The 17,922-nt window shown below is 32.0% G+C and overlaps 1 protein-coding gene across 2 annotated transcripts; it reads right to left on the reverse strand.

Moving 5' to 3' along the window:
• Positions 1 to 12,541: 12,541 nt before the first annotated feature.
• LOC127847436 (uncharacterized) lies at positions 12,542 to 16,688 on the reverse strand. 2 transcript variants are annotated; one of them, XR_008033964.1, is made up of 4 exons: positions 15,924 to 16,167; positions 15,239 to 15,379; positions 14,222 to 14,395; positions 12,542 to 13,228 (listed from the first exon to the last, which is right to left on the reverse strand). XR_008033964.1 is itself a non-coding variant. In XM_052379344.1 (3 exons), exons 1-3 carry the CDS (start codon positions 16,280 to 16,282, stop codon positions 12,951 to 12,953), a joined length of 501 nt encoding a protein of 166 aa, XP_052235304.1. In that variant the 5' UTR covers positions 16,283 to 16,688; the 3' UTR covers positions 12,542 to 12,950. The 2 variants fall into 2 exon arrangements, 1 of the variants encoding a protein (XP_052235304.1); XM_052379344.1 differs by lacking the exons at positions 15,239 to 15,379; positions 15,924 to 16,167 and adding an exon at positions 16,234 to 16,688.
• Between the last annotated feature and the right edge of the window lie 1,234 nt (positions 16,689 to 17,922).

The raw sequence follows: 17,922 nt of genomic DNA on the forward strand, positions 1-17,922 counted from the left end.
TATACAATAGAGGCATAATTTCATAAATCTTAGAATAATTATAATAAAAAAATATCTAAGAACAATTATATTTTAATATATTTACGGAATGTTGTACCACCACGTAACAGATCAGAAAGCAAAAACTATTAATAAAATGGGCAAACTTAACATAACATATAACATTCGAATAGATGGCTATTTGCAAATGAATGACATACCGATATATCTTTGTCAAGCAAAGACAACACTTCATAGTCATAAGCAATAAGAAATGCAAACATAATCTTTATGGAACATATGGGATTTTGTTCCATATTAATAAAGAACTAAAATTGTTTACGTTTGAAAATGTTAAACCATTGAAAACACCAACTAGTTACATTTACAATAAGTTTGAACGTTTACACACATTTTCTGGACATATTATAGTATTACAATACGCCGCTATCACATTACATGGCGTTGTATCATAAAGACATAATAAAGTGGTTTACTCTTGAGAACATCGAAAATATTACTTTGTTGTCCATGATGACATGCAGCAAACTGGATAAAATGCAATTTTTCCATGTTTATTTGAAACTATATCACGAAAAAAAACAGCCACGGTCCCTTTGTATCTTATATTATAGTAACAATATATGCAAGTACTATTATCTGCTTACATTATGCATGATATAACTGATCCCAACTTGAACCGGACAATATTGTTAGACCTCGTTTTGTTATGTTGTACACCTTGTATACTTAGGTGTAAATAATGAGCTGTTCTATTCTGTTCTGTTAACTCGATCTTGCTCGGCTAGAATGCCAGGTAAGCTCGAAGTCGAGAAGGAGGACCATTTTGTTCATGGTGATATACTATAGGAATAGTATTAAGGTTACGAAGTGTTTGCTCTGTCGCGGTCACACATTTTAACACCTCGCTTTATGTGTTTGGCTTGAACTCGCTTAAAGTAAATATAATTTATAAGCGATTCGCGCGCTTAATAAGTGTCACGCAATACTTGATTTTACAGTTGTTTTACAATTAACATCAACCGAAATGTAAATTTGTTTGAATACAATATTGCACAGCCACTTTATACACAAGCTTGTGTTTGTTTTAGAACAGCAGTAGCACAATTTGTGCTAACAATTAAAACCGTTTGAAGCAATTCATCCATACCAAACAAACTGATATGTTATCATTCAAAACTCACGAATAAATCAATAGCGTTTATTCATTTCCTTAAATTTTGTTGTATAATTAAATTCTGAGCGTCGATTGATATTTACAAATTTTATTCTGATTGTAACGTGCTTTGTTAAAATATGCATATCTAATTCACACTCTTTATAACTAGTATTATATTTATTTGTTTTATGTTTAATTGATTTTTAACATTTATTAATACAAATATTAAATAAATAGTTGGTTCATATTAATTCATGTTTAGTATGTTGAACGGAGATAAGTCACTATAATGATTCTCTTCCATTGAAGATTCGAATTAGTTGCAAACAAGTGTAAGTTAACCCCTATTATATGATTTGTGTAGACAGAAGAAGTTTCCTCTTAAGTCCATCGGGAGTCGACTGTAGTATTTATAAACTACTGCTAGACATATGTTCAAAAATTTAGTTTAATCAATACTTTAATTATCACCATTACCCGAACGTCATCAATATATAATGCGTTGACTGTTTTAAGGTTAGTATAAAAACAGACGCGGCGACATTAAATAACATATACATTTCAAATTGCGCAATATTCCAACAAACCCTCTGCGGTTGTATTGGCCTTTCATTAACACATATAAGTACGTAAAAGTAATACCATACTAGTATCTTAGGAGGATAATTAAAGTTGGCTAAAGTCATTTATTTTGTATATCCATTTGCCCATGCTAACTTTTTATAGGAAACACGGAACGTTAACACTATATGAAAGTTATATACACATACACCATTTTTCCTCGAGATATTGGCGTTGCATGTAAGACAGCCATTCGAACAAATCAAATTCGATCTGTAATATCGCTTGTATTATTTTATTTTAGATGGAACAATGCCAATTCATTTATATGTAGCTGGAACAAATTAGATCCGTTTGTAAATCGTGCAAAGTGCTGAAATTATTTTGTCAAAAACTGGAATGCTGCAAAGATACAAAATGAGTCGTAATAATAACACTTGTATATTAATATTTGTAACTCAGTATAATATGAAGCTTTTGAAAAATCTGCCTGTAAATTTGTGTAACGGATATCCAATAAAAATGTTTTCTTTACATGTCCTCTCGTAAGGCATCACATGTCATCACCGTACACTATAACTGTTTATGTTTCAAACACTCTTCTTGTTCCAACATTCCTACTACTAATAGAACAATCAGAGGTAATATTATAATTCAATAAATGCCGTTTCACCTAGCGTTATTTCATTTGTTATCACTGGTATCTACTATTGACATCAAGCCCATTGCTTAACTATAGACACTTCTGATAACTTACACTGTACCATAGTATTTATATAACAGCAATATATAAAGTATGTTCGAAATACCGATTTTTCTTTCATCAACAAGCTTTTTTTCTAGATATACGATTGATTCTGTTTTTAAATACTAAAGAATCTAAAACACATATCGAAGTGTATAAATTATGTTCTGTATGATCTTTGATAGCTAGTAGGCATAACTAGAGGGTTGGTTTTTATATTTCTGTCGGACATTCAACTTTTCCTTAGACATTTTACTTTCGTTAACGCGATCTTAATTGTTAGAACTTGACTACAAGTTGAAAAAATGACTTTGCGGTATATTTTATCTTTTCCATAGTATTTGACTTCCAAATGATTCAAGATAGGCAAAGTAAGTATATTTTTGTGAAAAAACGTATTTTATCATTGAACAGTTAGGTTATCAGTTTGCAGTCAATCATAAATTATCTTGAGGTACGTTACCCTGGTCCAATCCTATAATCGTAGACAGGTTTACATGAAACAGTATCGAACAAAGTGTGTGATAATTTTAGATGTGTCATAATCATTTTTCACCTATTTAGTAAAACAAAAGTGTTTTAAGTTTTCAATTTGGTTCGATTGAGTACAATGACGTCTAGATCGACGGGCTATATATGATTGATAGAACTAATTGTAATATGTTTACATAAATTACAAATATATACAAAAATGAGTTTGGTATTCTATCGATTTTTAGTATCACACCTATAATTATATTTATTTTTTTCACTTGTATATTTGTAAAACATGTTTACATTATCAACATACTTTCCTTAAACATTGATTAATAATAAATTATTTCTAAAATTGGTTAGATATGGGGAAAATATCAGTACAAACCTCAAAATCCTTGTTCCCGTATCCATTCTTCCGTTTTGAACGTCTAGGAGACTGTTTCACGGCCACAGATGTTGACGCATTCATGACTGTAACTTTCTAGTTGACCTTTACAATTTTACGATACAATATTGTTTTAACTCTTAAGTAGGGACTTTCAAGAAAATATATCCATTGCATACATTACTACTTTTACGGTTCCATTACGAATAAAACAAAAACACTGTTTTGCTGTACATAACTATGCGAACTTCAAAGAATTATCAATTCAAATAAAGTATCGATGGTCAATAACATAGTGTAATACGACAATGCAGTCAAAACACACTGAATATTCCCTTAATGATCATAATCCTGATTCAAGTTAGTTTCTTGCGACGATTTAAATATCAACGCAGTTCAACGCATTAAGAATTGTCAAAATTTAAATCATCCTGATGCAGTTTTTTTAACATGATTCCAACCCAACTTTATTAGTTCATTCGTCATCTAGCTATGTTTGAACAAACATGTTAAATTGTACTTCAGTGATACAAACTGTTTCACTGTATTCTTAAAATAACACACCAAAAACAATACTACGCCAGCGCAATTAAATAAATACAAAACACATGTGTCATGCCCGGTGCGTTCATTTATACATGTCTTAAAACCGTTTAACTCCAAACAATGCGATGGTACAGTAGTTTATATAGGAATAATTCCATTAGCAAAGGAAACATCATAAACATCCCGGAATAATAGCAGCGCCTCCAATAAGACTTGTATCGGATACCTTCACCATAATTATGGTTTCAGGAACGTTCATCTACGTTAAATGCTCATGATGAAAATGTCCCAAGTGAAGTGAACACAATCCAACGGAACTTTATTATAATTATCAGCGCTATATTAGAAAAGCTTAGAACAGTCGCGGGCTGCATTCACAAAGAACCAAGGGAGATGCGAGATGCAATATTAATATTTTCAACGTCATGCTTGAAGTTTATCTATGAATACAAATCGACACTATACGTATCTTGGTTATAAAAATCAATGCTAACATACAAAAATGAAACTTTTGGTAAGTAAACTAACTAAACTGCTGACAATCTAAAAATCTTTCATTTTCGTATTTAATTAATTAAAAAAGTTTATGTACGTGTATATGCTATGTCTTTAGGGAAACGTATTGTGTACATATTAATTTATTTAATTACCAGTTCGCGATAGATCAAATTACAAACGAGTTGTTTTTACCTGTCCACGGGAATGAAAATACCGGAACAGCAACGTTTGTTTGACAATGTTTTATCATATTGGTGAATGTAATTTACAGTGCTTATGTATAACGATTTATTACAGGTTGTTTAACATATAAAGGAAATAAAAATAATGTCAACGACCTAGATCTTACCAGAAATTGTAATACGTATTTAATGTATATATCCTTGAAACGAATGCTTCTTACATGCAGAATTGTACACTGAAATTATGAGCTGTTTGCACAACAATACAAACACACGGATGTTTGTTTTCTTCATTGAGTTGACATATACTTTGTGCACTGCTGTAAACTGCTGCATTAATATAGCTCGTTTGTATCCAACTTTATGATGCATTCCTTTAATGTATGTTTCATACCCAAAGGTTGAAAGGAAAACGTGTATAAAATGTAAGTACTAACAAAAGGAATTGCTGTATAGTTTTTATTTTCCAAAATTATTTTAATGTAATGGCTTTTTTATATATCAATTTACATATAACATCAAATGTCTGTAAGAAAATACATGTGTACAAGTCGGAATGTTACATTGGTAAGCAACCACATTTTATGACGTAAATAATACTTTTTAGAATGGCATCATATACTAGACTTGACTAACATGTTTCGCCTTCTGATTAAATCGGACAAGAACATAGGAATACAAATCCTCGGAAATATAGTATTATATTATTATTATTATTATTATTATAATTATTATTATTATAATTATTATTATTATAATTATTATTTTTATTATTATTATTATTATTATTATTATACTATAAACAATACTTGATATACTCAGAAAAAATAATTTTTCCTCTTTTTTTTGTTGTTGACTATTTTAGATTCATTCTAAACAAAACTGAACGTGTAACCGCACTTAAATACGTTTTAAAAAAAGGTAATCACTATATCAATAGAAGTGTTTCCATTTATTGTTGTTAATAGTTTTATTTGTTTAAAATAATAAACGAGACGCAGGTTAGTTCATCCGAAAACATTCGAGAAAATAATGCGTAATGCTTCTAGATACAGCATGATCAATACAATTGTCATTACTAAATAAGGAAGAGATGTCTATAACTTTTAGAGAAAATTGAAATCAGACAATCGTTATGTATACGCCCACCATCTTCTCTTTTATGAACTACAATGCGATACATCGCGTGTACCGTTCAATCTGATAAGGGCACACTTAAAACAAATCAATACAGATTAGTCAGCCAGGGTAAAATATACAGAAGAGCGAACTTACTATTGAAATGGTACATGTACGTGTTATCATCTTTGAATGTTTTTGCAAAAACTGAAATTTTAACTTAAATAACATTCATACTGTTCTTTTTTTCTCTGTCATAAAGCAGTATCAATATTCGCCTTTCAAACAGTTTATTTGAACTCTTTCATAACCCAGATTAAAGTGTCTGACAGCGATTCTGATATCAAAGCAGGGCAACGAATTAATAATTGTCAAAATATAAATCATCCTGATGCACGGTTTCAACGTGTTTCCAACCCAACTCCAGTATATCAATAAATCCGTTCTCTAGCTTTTAAACAGACATGGTAAATTTTACCTTACTCATTATATCTGTTTTAATTAATTCTTTAAATAGCATATCATAACACCTCCACACCATCGCTATTAAGATAACACAACACACATGTGTAATGCCAAGTGCGTTCATTTGTGAAATATCTTAAAACCGTTCACCTCATGAATGTATTTAACATAGAAATAATTTCATTAGCAATGGAAACATCATAAACAACCCGGACTAATAACAGTGGCTCCAGTAAGAATTGTATCGGATATGCGATACTTCCAGCATACTAATTGTTTTAGTAACTATCGGCTGTGTTGAATGCTCTTGATGAAGATGTCCGAAGTGAAGTGAACAGAGTTCAACGGAACTATATTTAAGCAATCAGCGCTATAGTATAAAAGCTAAGAACAGTCGCGGGTTGCATTCACCTAGAAACGAAAGAGAGGCACGATGTAATATTAATATTTTCAACGTCATTCTTGAAGTTTATCTATGAATACAAATCACTACTATATATATCGTGGTTATCAAAAAGCAATGCTAACTTACGAAAACGCAACTTTTCGTGCGTAAACTGCTCGCAGATACCAACGTATATGTATTATATAGACGTATGGTTAAAATTGTGGTAACAGGCTCCAATGAATTATGGCATGTATTATTTATACTGTTATTGCTATTATAAATAAAGTCACTTTAACTTCTATTAAAAGAGCACATTTTAAAGTTTGGTTTAACTTCATTTGTATTATTGTTTGTTGTTATACAAAGGGCGTTTATATGTCAAGTACATGACATGCCTTTACATTAGATGAACGATTGTTTAACTATTTCGTTATTATTTGGTTGACTATTTCACAAACATAAGAAGGTTTACACAAAAGAAGTTAGGTTCCAAGCCCATTAACTGAATGATCATAATCAAACAAAGATCGTTATCAAATTGATCATTCAATTGATGACGCATTTAGAAATCAATACCTAAGCCGACGTTATTTGTGTTCCAATATAATGTATTGGTGAAAACAAATAATTATTAAGCCATTAAATAAACATTCGATTGTGAATAATTTGTACACGATAAATACTTGCAACATTGAATGAATGAAAAGTAATGTGTCTATTACTTACAAAAGTATATAAATACAAACATGAACTAGCAAGCAAACTCTCCTTTAAACTCCTAAACTGTCCGGAACAATAACTAGCACTCGACAGAAATGGTATCGGAAATGCGAGTCTCTCGTGAGATATCGGCTCCATGAACTGTCGGGTTTTGTTAAGTCCTCGCGATACATATGTCCCATGTGTAGTTCTCGGATCCTCAAACAAAATTCAGCGTTCAAGCAAAAGCAAGCTATCACCTCTTATAACTACAACATGCTTATTAATAACTACAGAAATACACTCAGCCCGACTGTAAAGATATGACTGATTAAATATTAATTGTAACAGCCCCATGCGAGAACTATATCCAGAAATATAAACATTGGCTGTGACGTTCTATCTGAAAGCAATTCATGCCAAATCGTTTTTAAACCTCACCTGTATCTGGAAGATATTGACACGATTTACACTTTTTTGTGCTATATATTTACCCTTTATTTATATCCAAAATCGCCTTTGGTCGTTCACGTGACGTAAGAATTTATTTTTAGCATGGGCAAATGTATGATGAATCATCTAAACAACGAGATACCTGTATGGACACAATAGCGGTATTTACTACAAAGCTGTATCAACTTAACTGAACCGATCACACTTCCGAACTGAAATGACAACACTCATGCTCAATTTTACTGAAATAATGGTGTATAAAGTTCTTTAAGGATGTATTATGATACAAAACATACTGGTTTGGATTTGTTTTCATCTATAACCCGTATATAGCTGAGTTTTCTAGTGGATCCGAATTTACAATTTAACATTGGTTATTTATTACAGCAATTAATATTCCTGCAAGCAAATCATAGTGCAATAAACATAATGTTTGTACAATGTCGGTTTAGATTTTATGTACCAATCACAAATGACGAAGTGTTTGTATAATATGTTTCTAGATGAAATCGGTTGTTTTTCTCACACGGCAAATACAACTCCTGTATAGTTGTTGCAGAGGAAGTGGTTACTGTGAAGTTTCACTTAAAAAATGACCAAAGGAGATCAACTGTATGAATATTTTATTAGCACATATTAAAGGTCCTACTTGAATGTAGCGTTATTTAGTTGAAGGAAATAAATCTAGGCAATCTTCCATTTCAATCCCATTTTAAATCTGGAATGTATGTGTTGTAGAGATATCTACCATGTATCATGTGGTTTAATTTAGTAGCTTATACATATAAAGAATATGAGCGGCGCAATTAGAACTTTTAGACATAGCGTGAAATGTGGTCTTAAATTAGCGAACGTAGTCCGCATGGGTTTATCAGAGATAGTAGTTGCTGCATAATCTAGATTTGTTCCAGACCTTCTTCACACAAAAATACCATTACAGCTACAATAGACACACTCGCGTTCTATTTCTAAATACAAGGTTTCAGTAATAATATACAAAAGAAGAAGGAAATACTAATATATGCATAATATTGACATGCAATCCCAAAAACTATAAACAATCCGTGGCAATAATTTTATTATATTGACCAAATAAAATTACGTTTCAAAAAAGATATTTTAGGAGTATCTCATGAGACTAAAGCCCATTCATGTGAAGATTTCGGCGCCCATATAGTCGGATGTTCAGAATATCTATTCGCTGACGGCAGCTATTGATAATAGACAGCAATCATTAGTGGTGTGTTGAATTAATATACAACACTGGTACCAGGAGATTTTGATGATATTTGTTTGTTTCTGTATAATTGATTTCACGAATGGTAAGATGAATTATGTTTTGATTGAATTAAAAATTCAAAACCGACCGTAAACCAACAAATGTTATGTTTATTCAATGCTTTTTCCTCTGAGTTAACTGTATAGTTAAAAGTAATTTAGAAGATTGCTTCTTGTGAAACAAAAACATGAATTAAAAAAGTAAATGTATTAATACAGCGCCGGTTTCTTTGGAGTTCTAATGTTTGCATATAAATGTTATATTTTTTTATTTATCATATTATATTGGATATGCAACTGCACTCTCAATAGCTGCACATTCATAAAGGTCATCAACGAAAACGTAAGCGGTGTTTTTCAATGCGCAATTATATAATTATATAAATAAAACGCCATGCGTATTTTAGCCCATTAACTTTCGCACCAAAGATTGTTTGTGTATTCGCTGTACAGATGTAGAATTATAAGAACAAAGTAAAAAGCATGAACAGCCGACGTACAAATGGCACTTATCTCGAGGTGTTTGAATTTTGTTGTTTCTGTTTTCTGGTTTTCTGATTCGACTTTTTGATAACCTTTTTCGGGTATACCGTTCATAAGCTATTGTCAAACTGTGAATTCATTGATCGTTTTTTGGTAAGGAAACATGTAATGTTTTTAAATAAATTCTGATTTTGTACAGAGAATACACCAACAATTAGTATAACGTGATAATTGATTTTACAGCTGTTGAACAATTACCATCGATCAAAATGTTAATTTGTTTGAATAAAACATTGCACAGTCTCTTTGTACACAAGCTTGTGTTTATTTTAGAACAGCAGTAGCACAATTTGTGCTAACAATTAAAACCGTTTGAAGCAATTCATCCTTACCCCACAAACTGATATGCTATAATAAAAAATCTCACGAATAAATAAATAGCGTTCATTCATTTCCTGAAATTGTGTTGTATACTTAAATTTAGAGCGTTGTTAAAATTTGCATATCTAATTCCCACTCTTTATAACTAGTATGATATGTGTTTGTTTTATGTTAAATTGATTTTAAACATTTATTAATACAAATATTAAATAAATAGTTGGTTCATATTAATTCATGTTTAGTATGTTGAACGGAGATAAGTCACTATAATGATTCTCTTCCATTGAAGATTCGAATTAGTTGCAAACAAGTGTAAGTTAACCCCTATTATATGATTTGTGTAGACAGAAGAAGTTTCCTCTTAAGGATGTTCGATCGTTTTGTGAAAATTTTCAAAATATCCGGAATGCTATAATTTTTTGTATGGTGATTAATGAATCTGTATCTGAAATTAATATAAAATAAAAAAGAGAGGTCACCGTGAATAATTTTGAGACAACGAAGGTTTTTAAATGCCATGTGCGTTTGAAAAAAGGTCATTTTTGCGGGGCATACATTTGGGGGTACGGTAAAATGTTTTTGTGTAATACATTTAAAATGGCATAATAGTATTGAGATTGCATTAGATTAGCAACTGTAACATGTGTATTATCATAGTGAACAGTTTTAAAACCAAAAATTATGGAAATCGTAAAAAATAATGAGAAATAAGTATGACTAGTTTTTTGTTTGTTTTGAATTTTTTATTGCACAGTTCAAAATAGATAACATGCAATACAGATACATATTTCTGTAGATGTAATATTCATATTCATTTGAAGTTCTCAATAATTAAAGGAAACTAGCTAAGCATTAAAATGAAGTAAAGAAATTGATAGGTCACCGTGGATTTTTTTTTGCTATAGAAATTTTAATATGGACTTAATTTCAAAAATACAATGACTAACATTGTAATAGTAATTAAAACATATCTATATAATAACTGCTCCATAACAATTAAATTATCAACTGAAATGTGATACACGTAGAAATATTTATAATGTATATTGTTATGAACATATTTCAGATGTAACAACTGAAAAAACAATGTTGATGTTCAAATAAACATCTTAAATTACCCCACCCACCTGTTACCCATGTTGTTGGTTGTAAATTGAACATATGTACTAGGTATTTTAAAATTATTTTTAGAACTGTGTGATGTGTATTTAAAGACAAGAGGCCATGATGGCCCTGTATCGCTCCACTGCTGAAAAAAAGACTGAAACAAATATTCTCCGCATGTGCGGATACTTAAATATAGGCCCTATTTAAGCACATGTACAATTTTGTGACCACCTGGGCTGGGTCAAATTTAACCCCAGGGGCATAATTTGAGCAAACTTTGTAGAGGACTACTATATCTCACTCCATACAAAATGTGGTGGCCCTAAGTCTTAGATGTAGAGTTAAGGACAAGAATATTTTTAAAGTTTTCACAAAATAAGCAAGATACAAGCGTATATAATGTTCAATTTTGAGACCCGCGGGTCAGGGTCAAATTTGACCCAAAGTAACAAACTTGGTAGATGACTTTAAGATGTTCCTGCATACCAAATTTGGTAGCCATAGTCCGAATGGTTTTCGACAAGATTTTTAAAGATTTCACAAAATAGGCGCTTTATAAGCGTTTATTAAATTTTGTGACCCCCCGCGGCAGGGTCAAAGTTGACCCCAGAGGCATTATTTGAACAAATTTGGTAGAGGTTTATAAGATGTCACTACATACCAAATTTGGTAGCCCTAGGCCCAATAGATATGGACAATTTTTTTTTTAAGTTTTCACAAATTAAGCACTTTATAAGCATATGTTCAGTTTTGTAACCCCCGGGGCAGTTTCAAATTTAACCCAAGGGGCATAATTTGAACAAACTTGGTAGAGAACTATTACATGTCACTACATACCAAATTTGGTAGCCCTATGCCATACTAATATGAACAAGAAGATTTTTAAAGTTTTCACAAAAAATGCCTAATATAAGCATATGTTCAATTTTGTGACCCTCAGGGCAGGGTCAAACTTGACCCTAGGGGCATAATTTGAACAAACTTGGTAGAGGACTATAAGATGCCACTACATACCAAATTTGGAAGCCCAAGGCCCAATGGTTATGAACGAAAAAATATGTGAAGTTTTCACAAAATAGACCCTATATAAGCATATGTTCAATTTTGTGACCCCGGGGCAGGGTCAAATTTGACCCCAGGGGCATAATTTGAACAACGTTGAAAGAGGAACATTCCTAAGAAATTTCATCACAATTGGACCAGTAGTTTAGGAGAAGAAGATGTTTAAAGGAAACGTTCAGGCACGCACGCACGACGGACACAGAATCATAACATAAGCCCCGCTGGCCTTTGGCCAGTGAAGCTTAAAACAACAAAGAATACAATAAGCTGGGCAATTATGTTTCACACACCATCTGTGGTTTAATGCACTGCCAAAAATATCTTACAACTTAGGTGAAACATGAGAAATACAACTGACATAAGAATCACAACTATGTTCGTCATCGAGAAGGAAAAACAATTATGTAACAGCTATTAGATTTCATAGCTTATCTATATACAAGATGCAAATTACAATTGGTTAGATGTCAGGCAACAAATAACTCGCTATTGTACATATTATTTTCTCTGATTGTGTTACTCTAATTTGTCCGTTTGTAACCTCTGACCTCAAACCACTCAGTCCGTTTCTTTTTGATACAGGACTCAAATGTTTAAGTTGAAATCCACTTCCTGCAACTTTCCTTGCAACACCTTGACTTATAACTTTTGTATCAATTATGGTTTGTAAAGATTTGATGTTGGAAGCAACATTTAGTTACACATTGTATGTTAACACTGCTCGGTAAAAGCTGAATGAATATTTGTTAACAATTTTTGGTCAAGAGGAACAGAGTTCACTAACTTTTGTAAAGCTAAAATATCCTGTATAGCGCCATGTGCCATGTATAATTCACCAATGACGTCTTTAACTAAATGTTCCCGCTTATATGATTTCATATTTGGTAATATTTCCTTTAACATTTTTAACATTTTTAAGTATCTAAAAAGCCACAAATATTTTGCTGAAACTCAAACATTTTTCAACAAGTATGGATAGCACGGAGCAACACTTTACAATCAAAAGACTCTTTATTATGCCCAACTGAAATAATTGGTGAACATTTCTGTAAGAATGTTATAAAACTTGTCAATGCAGATTTGATGGGGACAGCTGTTACTGTTTGTCTCTTGACAAGCATACAGTCGCTAACAACTGTCACTGACGCTTGCAAGGAAATCTTCTTCTCATGAATCACATATGTTGAAAATTGACCAGTTGAATGCACTGCAGCTATCTGAATTATGTGAGAAGTGTGCTCTGAAAAAACAAAACAAAAATTTTAAATAGAAATTGCACAAAATCCATTTTAGCCCCGTTAATCACAGAGCCCTGGGTCGCTCCCCCAAGTACAATGTAAACTTCTTAAAATACATTTGAAGTGTTTACAATAAATATAAAAGGGAAAAACATTGCCCCCCACCAGGACAGGACTTTTTTTAAGCTTAATGTGAACAATCGTAGAAGAGGTTCCTTCACATCCATTCTCTATACATTGTGGTTTAAGAGAATGTTCAGTTGAAGGGTTATTGATCGGAAACAATTTTCACACTTATTGTGACCTTTGACTAAGTGACCATAATTTAAATGGGGGTTATCAACTGTCCAATCCCTATGCACATGGAGAGTAAAAAGCCAATCAGTGAAAAAGTTGACAAATTATTGATCGGAAACTTAATGATCTACCCACAGACAAACATCCAGCAAAACAATATTAACTCTCTCTTCCAAGGGGGGCATAATAACTGTTATTATGAAAATTGAAACGCTCTTTTCTTCCATTCATGGATATATCAAAGTAAGTTGTTGGCATCTAATGATCTTATGTATTCATAAATCTGAAGAAGCGAAGAGAAGAGTGTTTAAATTCTTAAATGATGCACAATAATGTTCTAAAGCCAGTTGTGGGTAATGTAACATTGCATCATCTAAGTGGTATTTACTATCATTTTATCAATAAAGATTAAGAATGATTTATTATATGATAGCAAAATGAGAAATTAGTCTGAACATAACTCTTGTTGCAATTCAATCATATGCTAGGTTGACCAACAATTCACACGATATCACTTACACATTGAGTTACTCAGCAGTAGCAGGTTGAATTATGTTATACATGTAAGTAAATATGTATATTTTTTAATAGAAGTTCAACTTTGGAGATTTAGAGTACCTAAATACCTGAATTGGACCAAGATAAACTTCTGTATGTGCAACACTGTGAATAAGGAATATGTTAAAAATAAACTTTACCTAACCCTCTTGTTTCCAAATCAAAGAAAACAAATTCCTTCCCAGTAGTGTCTAGCCCTGCTGGACCAGGCTTGGGTATAGGTGGGGGTATAGTTGTAACTTCAACGTCATGGTCCTCTATGTTTGAACTGTATGTTGGTCCCGCTCGTACTTCTTGCACTGTCCTTTGAATGCCTGAACAGAAAAACAGAATTTCAAATTGGAAAATTTGCTTGCACCTTCATGGGTTATCTCCGATTTTTATTTAAAGAAATGATTACACAGCACATTAATGCTTTTACAATAATCAATTTACAAACATTAGCATATGCTTTTAAATGTTACTACTACTTTGCATATATATAGAGGATATTTGTTGGATTCGGTGGAATATCGATTGTATTTCACGAGTGATCATAAAAAACAATATTTTCACGAGCGGCGCAGCCACGAGTGAAAAAATATATTTTCTATGATCACGAGTGATATAAAATCGATATTCCACCGAATCCAACAAATTTTCTTTTTATTTTATGCTTTTTTCACTGTTTATTTACATTGTAAATGAGTTAATCTGGACACTTTCGCTGGAGTTATGACGTCATTTCGTTGAAAAAATGACGTCATTTCACAGTAAAACAGTGACGAATATCAATATTTTTCACTGTTATTTTTCACTATTTAAAACAGTGGAATACCAGTTTTATTTCACTGATATTTCTCTATAAACCACCGGAAAGCATAAAATAAAATTGATGGATCTATTGATACAATCTACAACAAGAAATGTGTCCACACGACACGGATGCCCCAAACTCCAACTTTGTAACTATATAAAAAAATAATCCATACAAGTAACAATTGTAAGAAACCCAGTTTGGTGAAGATCGGATCAAAACTACTTGAATTAGAGAGCAGGCACGAAAAGTGTGAGGGACTGACCGACCAACGGACAGTGCGAAAACTATGTCGCCAATTGGGGGCATACGAATGAAGAATACTGTGTTTTAAATATAAAATGCCCATAATTAAAAATACCGTTCGAGTTTTAAGTCTTATGCGTCACTGTTTTGCTGCACGAGTAACAGCTATAGCCTTTCTTTTTTTGTGCTGAAGGTCATGGAGAAGGGCCAGTTTCGATGTGAAAGTCCCAGGTGAAACACCCAGTTTTTGATTTACCTGAAACAGATTGCAGTAAATGACAGAACAGTTGACAATGCACAATGCTAGAATATGCTTATGCGGAATACAATAATATGAAATAATGTCACTAAGTTACAAAAGTTACAACATTTTATAAGACCTAGTGATCTACATACACACAAATAATAATTAATGCAAGCCCTTTATTTTCAAAACCAATACGTATTTGACAAATTGAGAATATTTATGTTTTGTAAACTTGTAAAATTTCATATTTATTACCGGTATTAATAACTAGGACTGCAGGAAGAAAATAAACTTATGTCACTTTAAAATATACATGTTTAACTAAGGACAACCATTCACATTCTACTGTAATTGTGTTTACTGGCAGTAAATCAGACAAAATATGAAGGAAAAATATAGCAAGTACAATATAAAAAATGTATGCATGTAGACTACATGCGAATTACTTAGAGATAACTATCTGAATGTATTCAAATGTATCAGTAATTTAGACAATAAATCATGATATAATGCACCAATGTACCAATGTACCAAAAAGACAAAGAAGTCTTACCCAAATGCAAGCTTTGTGATCATGTCATAAACTCTGCCATGTTTCCGTCCAGTAGCCGCATTATTCACTGCACCACAATTGCTAAACTGTATGTCCAAAACACATGCCTGTCGAAATCCATGCTTTCTACAGTGTTAAGTAAATTCATGGGCACTTGACAAGCACTGCATCCTAAAAGCGATTCGGTCAATGTGTCGAGTTCAACGACACGTCTACCAATTTTATATCCAACTAGCATCGCTGTTGTCACATGTGGTCACGCTTACCGACGAACCGATAGAAAAATCGTCAAAAATAACAGTGGTCATACCGGAAATCCTGATTGTCGGTGGAAATAGTCTTTCTATTGAAATCCACATTGTTCTTTTGAACGTTGTTGTTTTCAATACCTTTTAAGTTTCGTTTTGTATTCCGAATTATATCCAAATTAGACATTTTAAATGAAAATTATTAAGCCAAGTATCTGATTCTCATTGTTGACAAATTATCGTTTCGTTATCAATAGACGCTTGCATTTGCACAGAAAATAACATCTACAGCGTAAGCAAGCGTTTCATCGATGTCGATCACGAAGTGACGTCAAGCAATCGAACGCTTGGTTTCAATGCAGTAAATCTCGAAAATATGTAAATGCCGAAAATTTGAAGGCGCATTATCAAAACAGTAAAACTAGAATTTACACTCGTTTATTCCAACCTAATATTTTGAAACCGTGAAAATATATAAAGGTTTTTAATTTTCACGATATAGTGAATCAATTACCGTAAAGTGGAAACGATCGAACATCCTTAAGTCCATCGGGAGTCGACTGTAGTATTTATAAACTACTGCTAGACATATGTTCAAAAATAAAGTTCAATCAATACTTTAATTATCACCATTACCCGAACGTCATCATTATAATTTGTTGACGTTTTTAAGATTAACATAAACCAGACACGGCGACATTAAATAACATATACATTTAAACTTGTGCAATATTCCAGCAAACCCTCTGCGGTTGTATTTGCTGTTTATTAACACATATAAGTACGTAAAAAGTCATACTTTACGAGTATCGCAGGAGGATAATTAAAGTTGGTATGAAGGTAAAAGGCATTGATTTCGTATATCCATTTGCCCATGTCCATCATTTATAGGAAACAAGGAACATTAACACTATAAGAAAGTATAATATACATACACCATTTTTCCACGAGATATTGGTGTTGCATGTTAGACTGCCATTCGAACAAACCAAGGATATGTTATACCGCTTTTATTATTTCATTTGAGATGGAACAATTTCGATTAATTTATGTGTAGCCGGTACAAATTACATTCGTGTGCAAATCGTGCAAAGTGCTGGAATTATTTTGTCAAATACTGGAAAAGTGCAAAGATTCAAAATTAGACATAATTATAACACTAAATATACACGTAACTCAGTATAATATTAAGATTTTGAAAAATCGGCCTATAAATGTGTTTGACAGATACCCAAAAAATGTTTTCTTTACATGTCCTCACATATGGCATCACATGTCATCACCGTAAACTGTAATTGTATATTCAAAACACTCATCTTGTTTAAATATTCCTATAATAGAACCACCAGTGGTAATATCATAATTCAATTAATTCCGTTTCACCTAGCGTTATTTTATTTGTTATCACTGGTTTCTACTATAGGCATCAAGCTTATTGCTTAGCTATTCACACGTCTGATAACTTATACTGTACCATAGGTGTAAAATAACATCAATATATACTTTCTTGTTGAACTATGTCTTTTTTCCGTCATTAATAAAAACAATTCTAGATAGAGTAGTGGTTCAGTTTTTGAATTATAATAGTAACAAAAACACAAATGTTAGTGTACAAATCATTTGCTTTATGACCGGTGAAAGCATGTAGGCATAATTAGAAATATTTTTCTTATTTTTCTGTTGGATATTTAACTTTGTTTATGGACTTTTAACTATTTTAAACGCGATTTAAATTGCTAGAACTTGATTAA

This window comes from Dreissena polymorpha, chromosome 10, assembly GCF_020536995.1.
Source record: "Dreissena polymorpha isolate Duluth1 chromosome 10, UMN_Dpol_1.0, whole genome shotgun sequence".
NCBI lineage: Eukaryota > Metazoa > Mollusca > Bivalvia > Myida > Dreissenidae > Dreissena > Dreissena polymorpha.

Coding starts and splice junctions, on each gene's coding strand:
- LOC127847436 (XM_052379344.1), bottom strand. CDS start 16,282: ATGTGGATTTCAATAGAAAGACTATTTCCACCGACAATCAGGATTTCC. Junction 14,396..16,233: donor ACCGACAATCAGGATTTCCG/GTATGACCACTG, acceptor TTTTCTGTTCAG/GCATTCAAAGGACAGTGCAA. Junction 13,229..14,221: donor TTTGGAAACAAGAGGGTTAG/GTAAAGTTTATT, acceptor TTGTTTTTTCAG/AGCACACTTCTCACATAATT.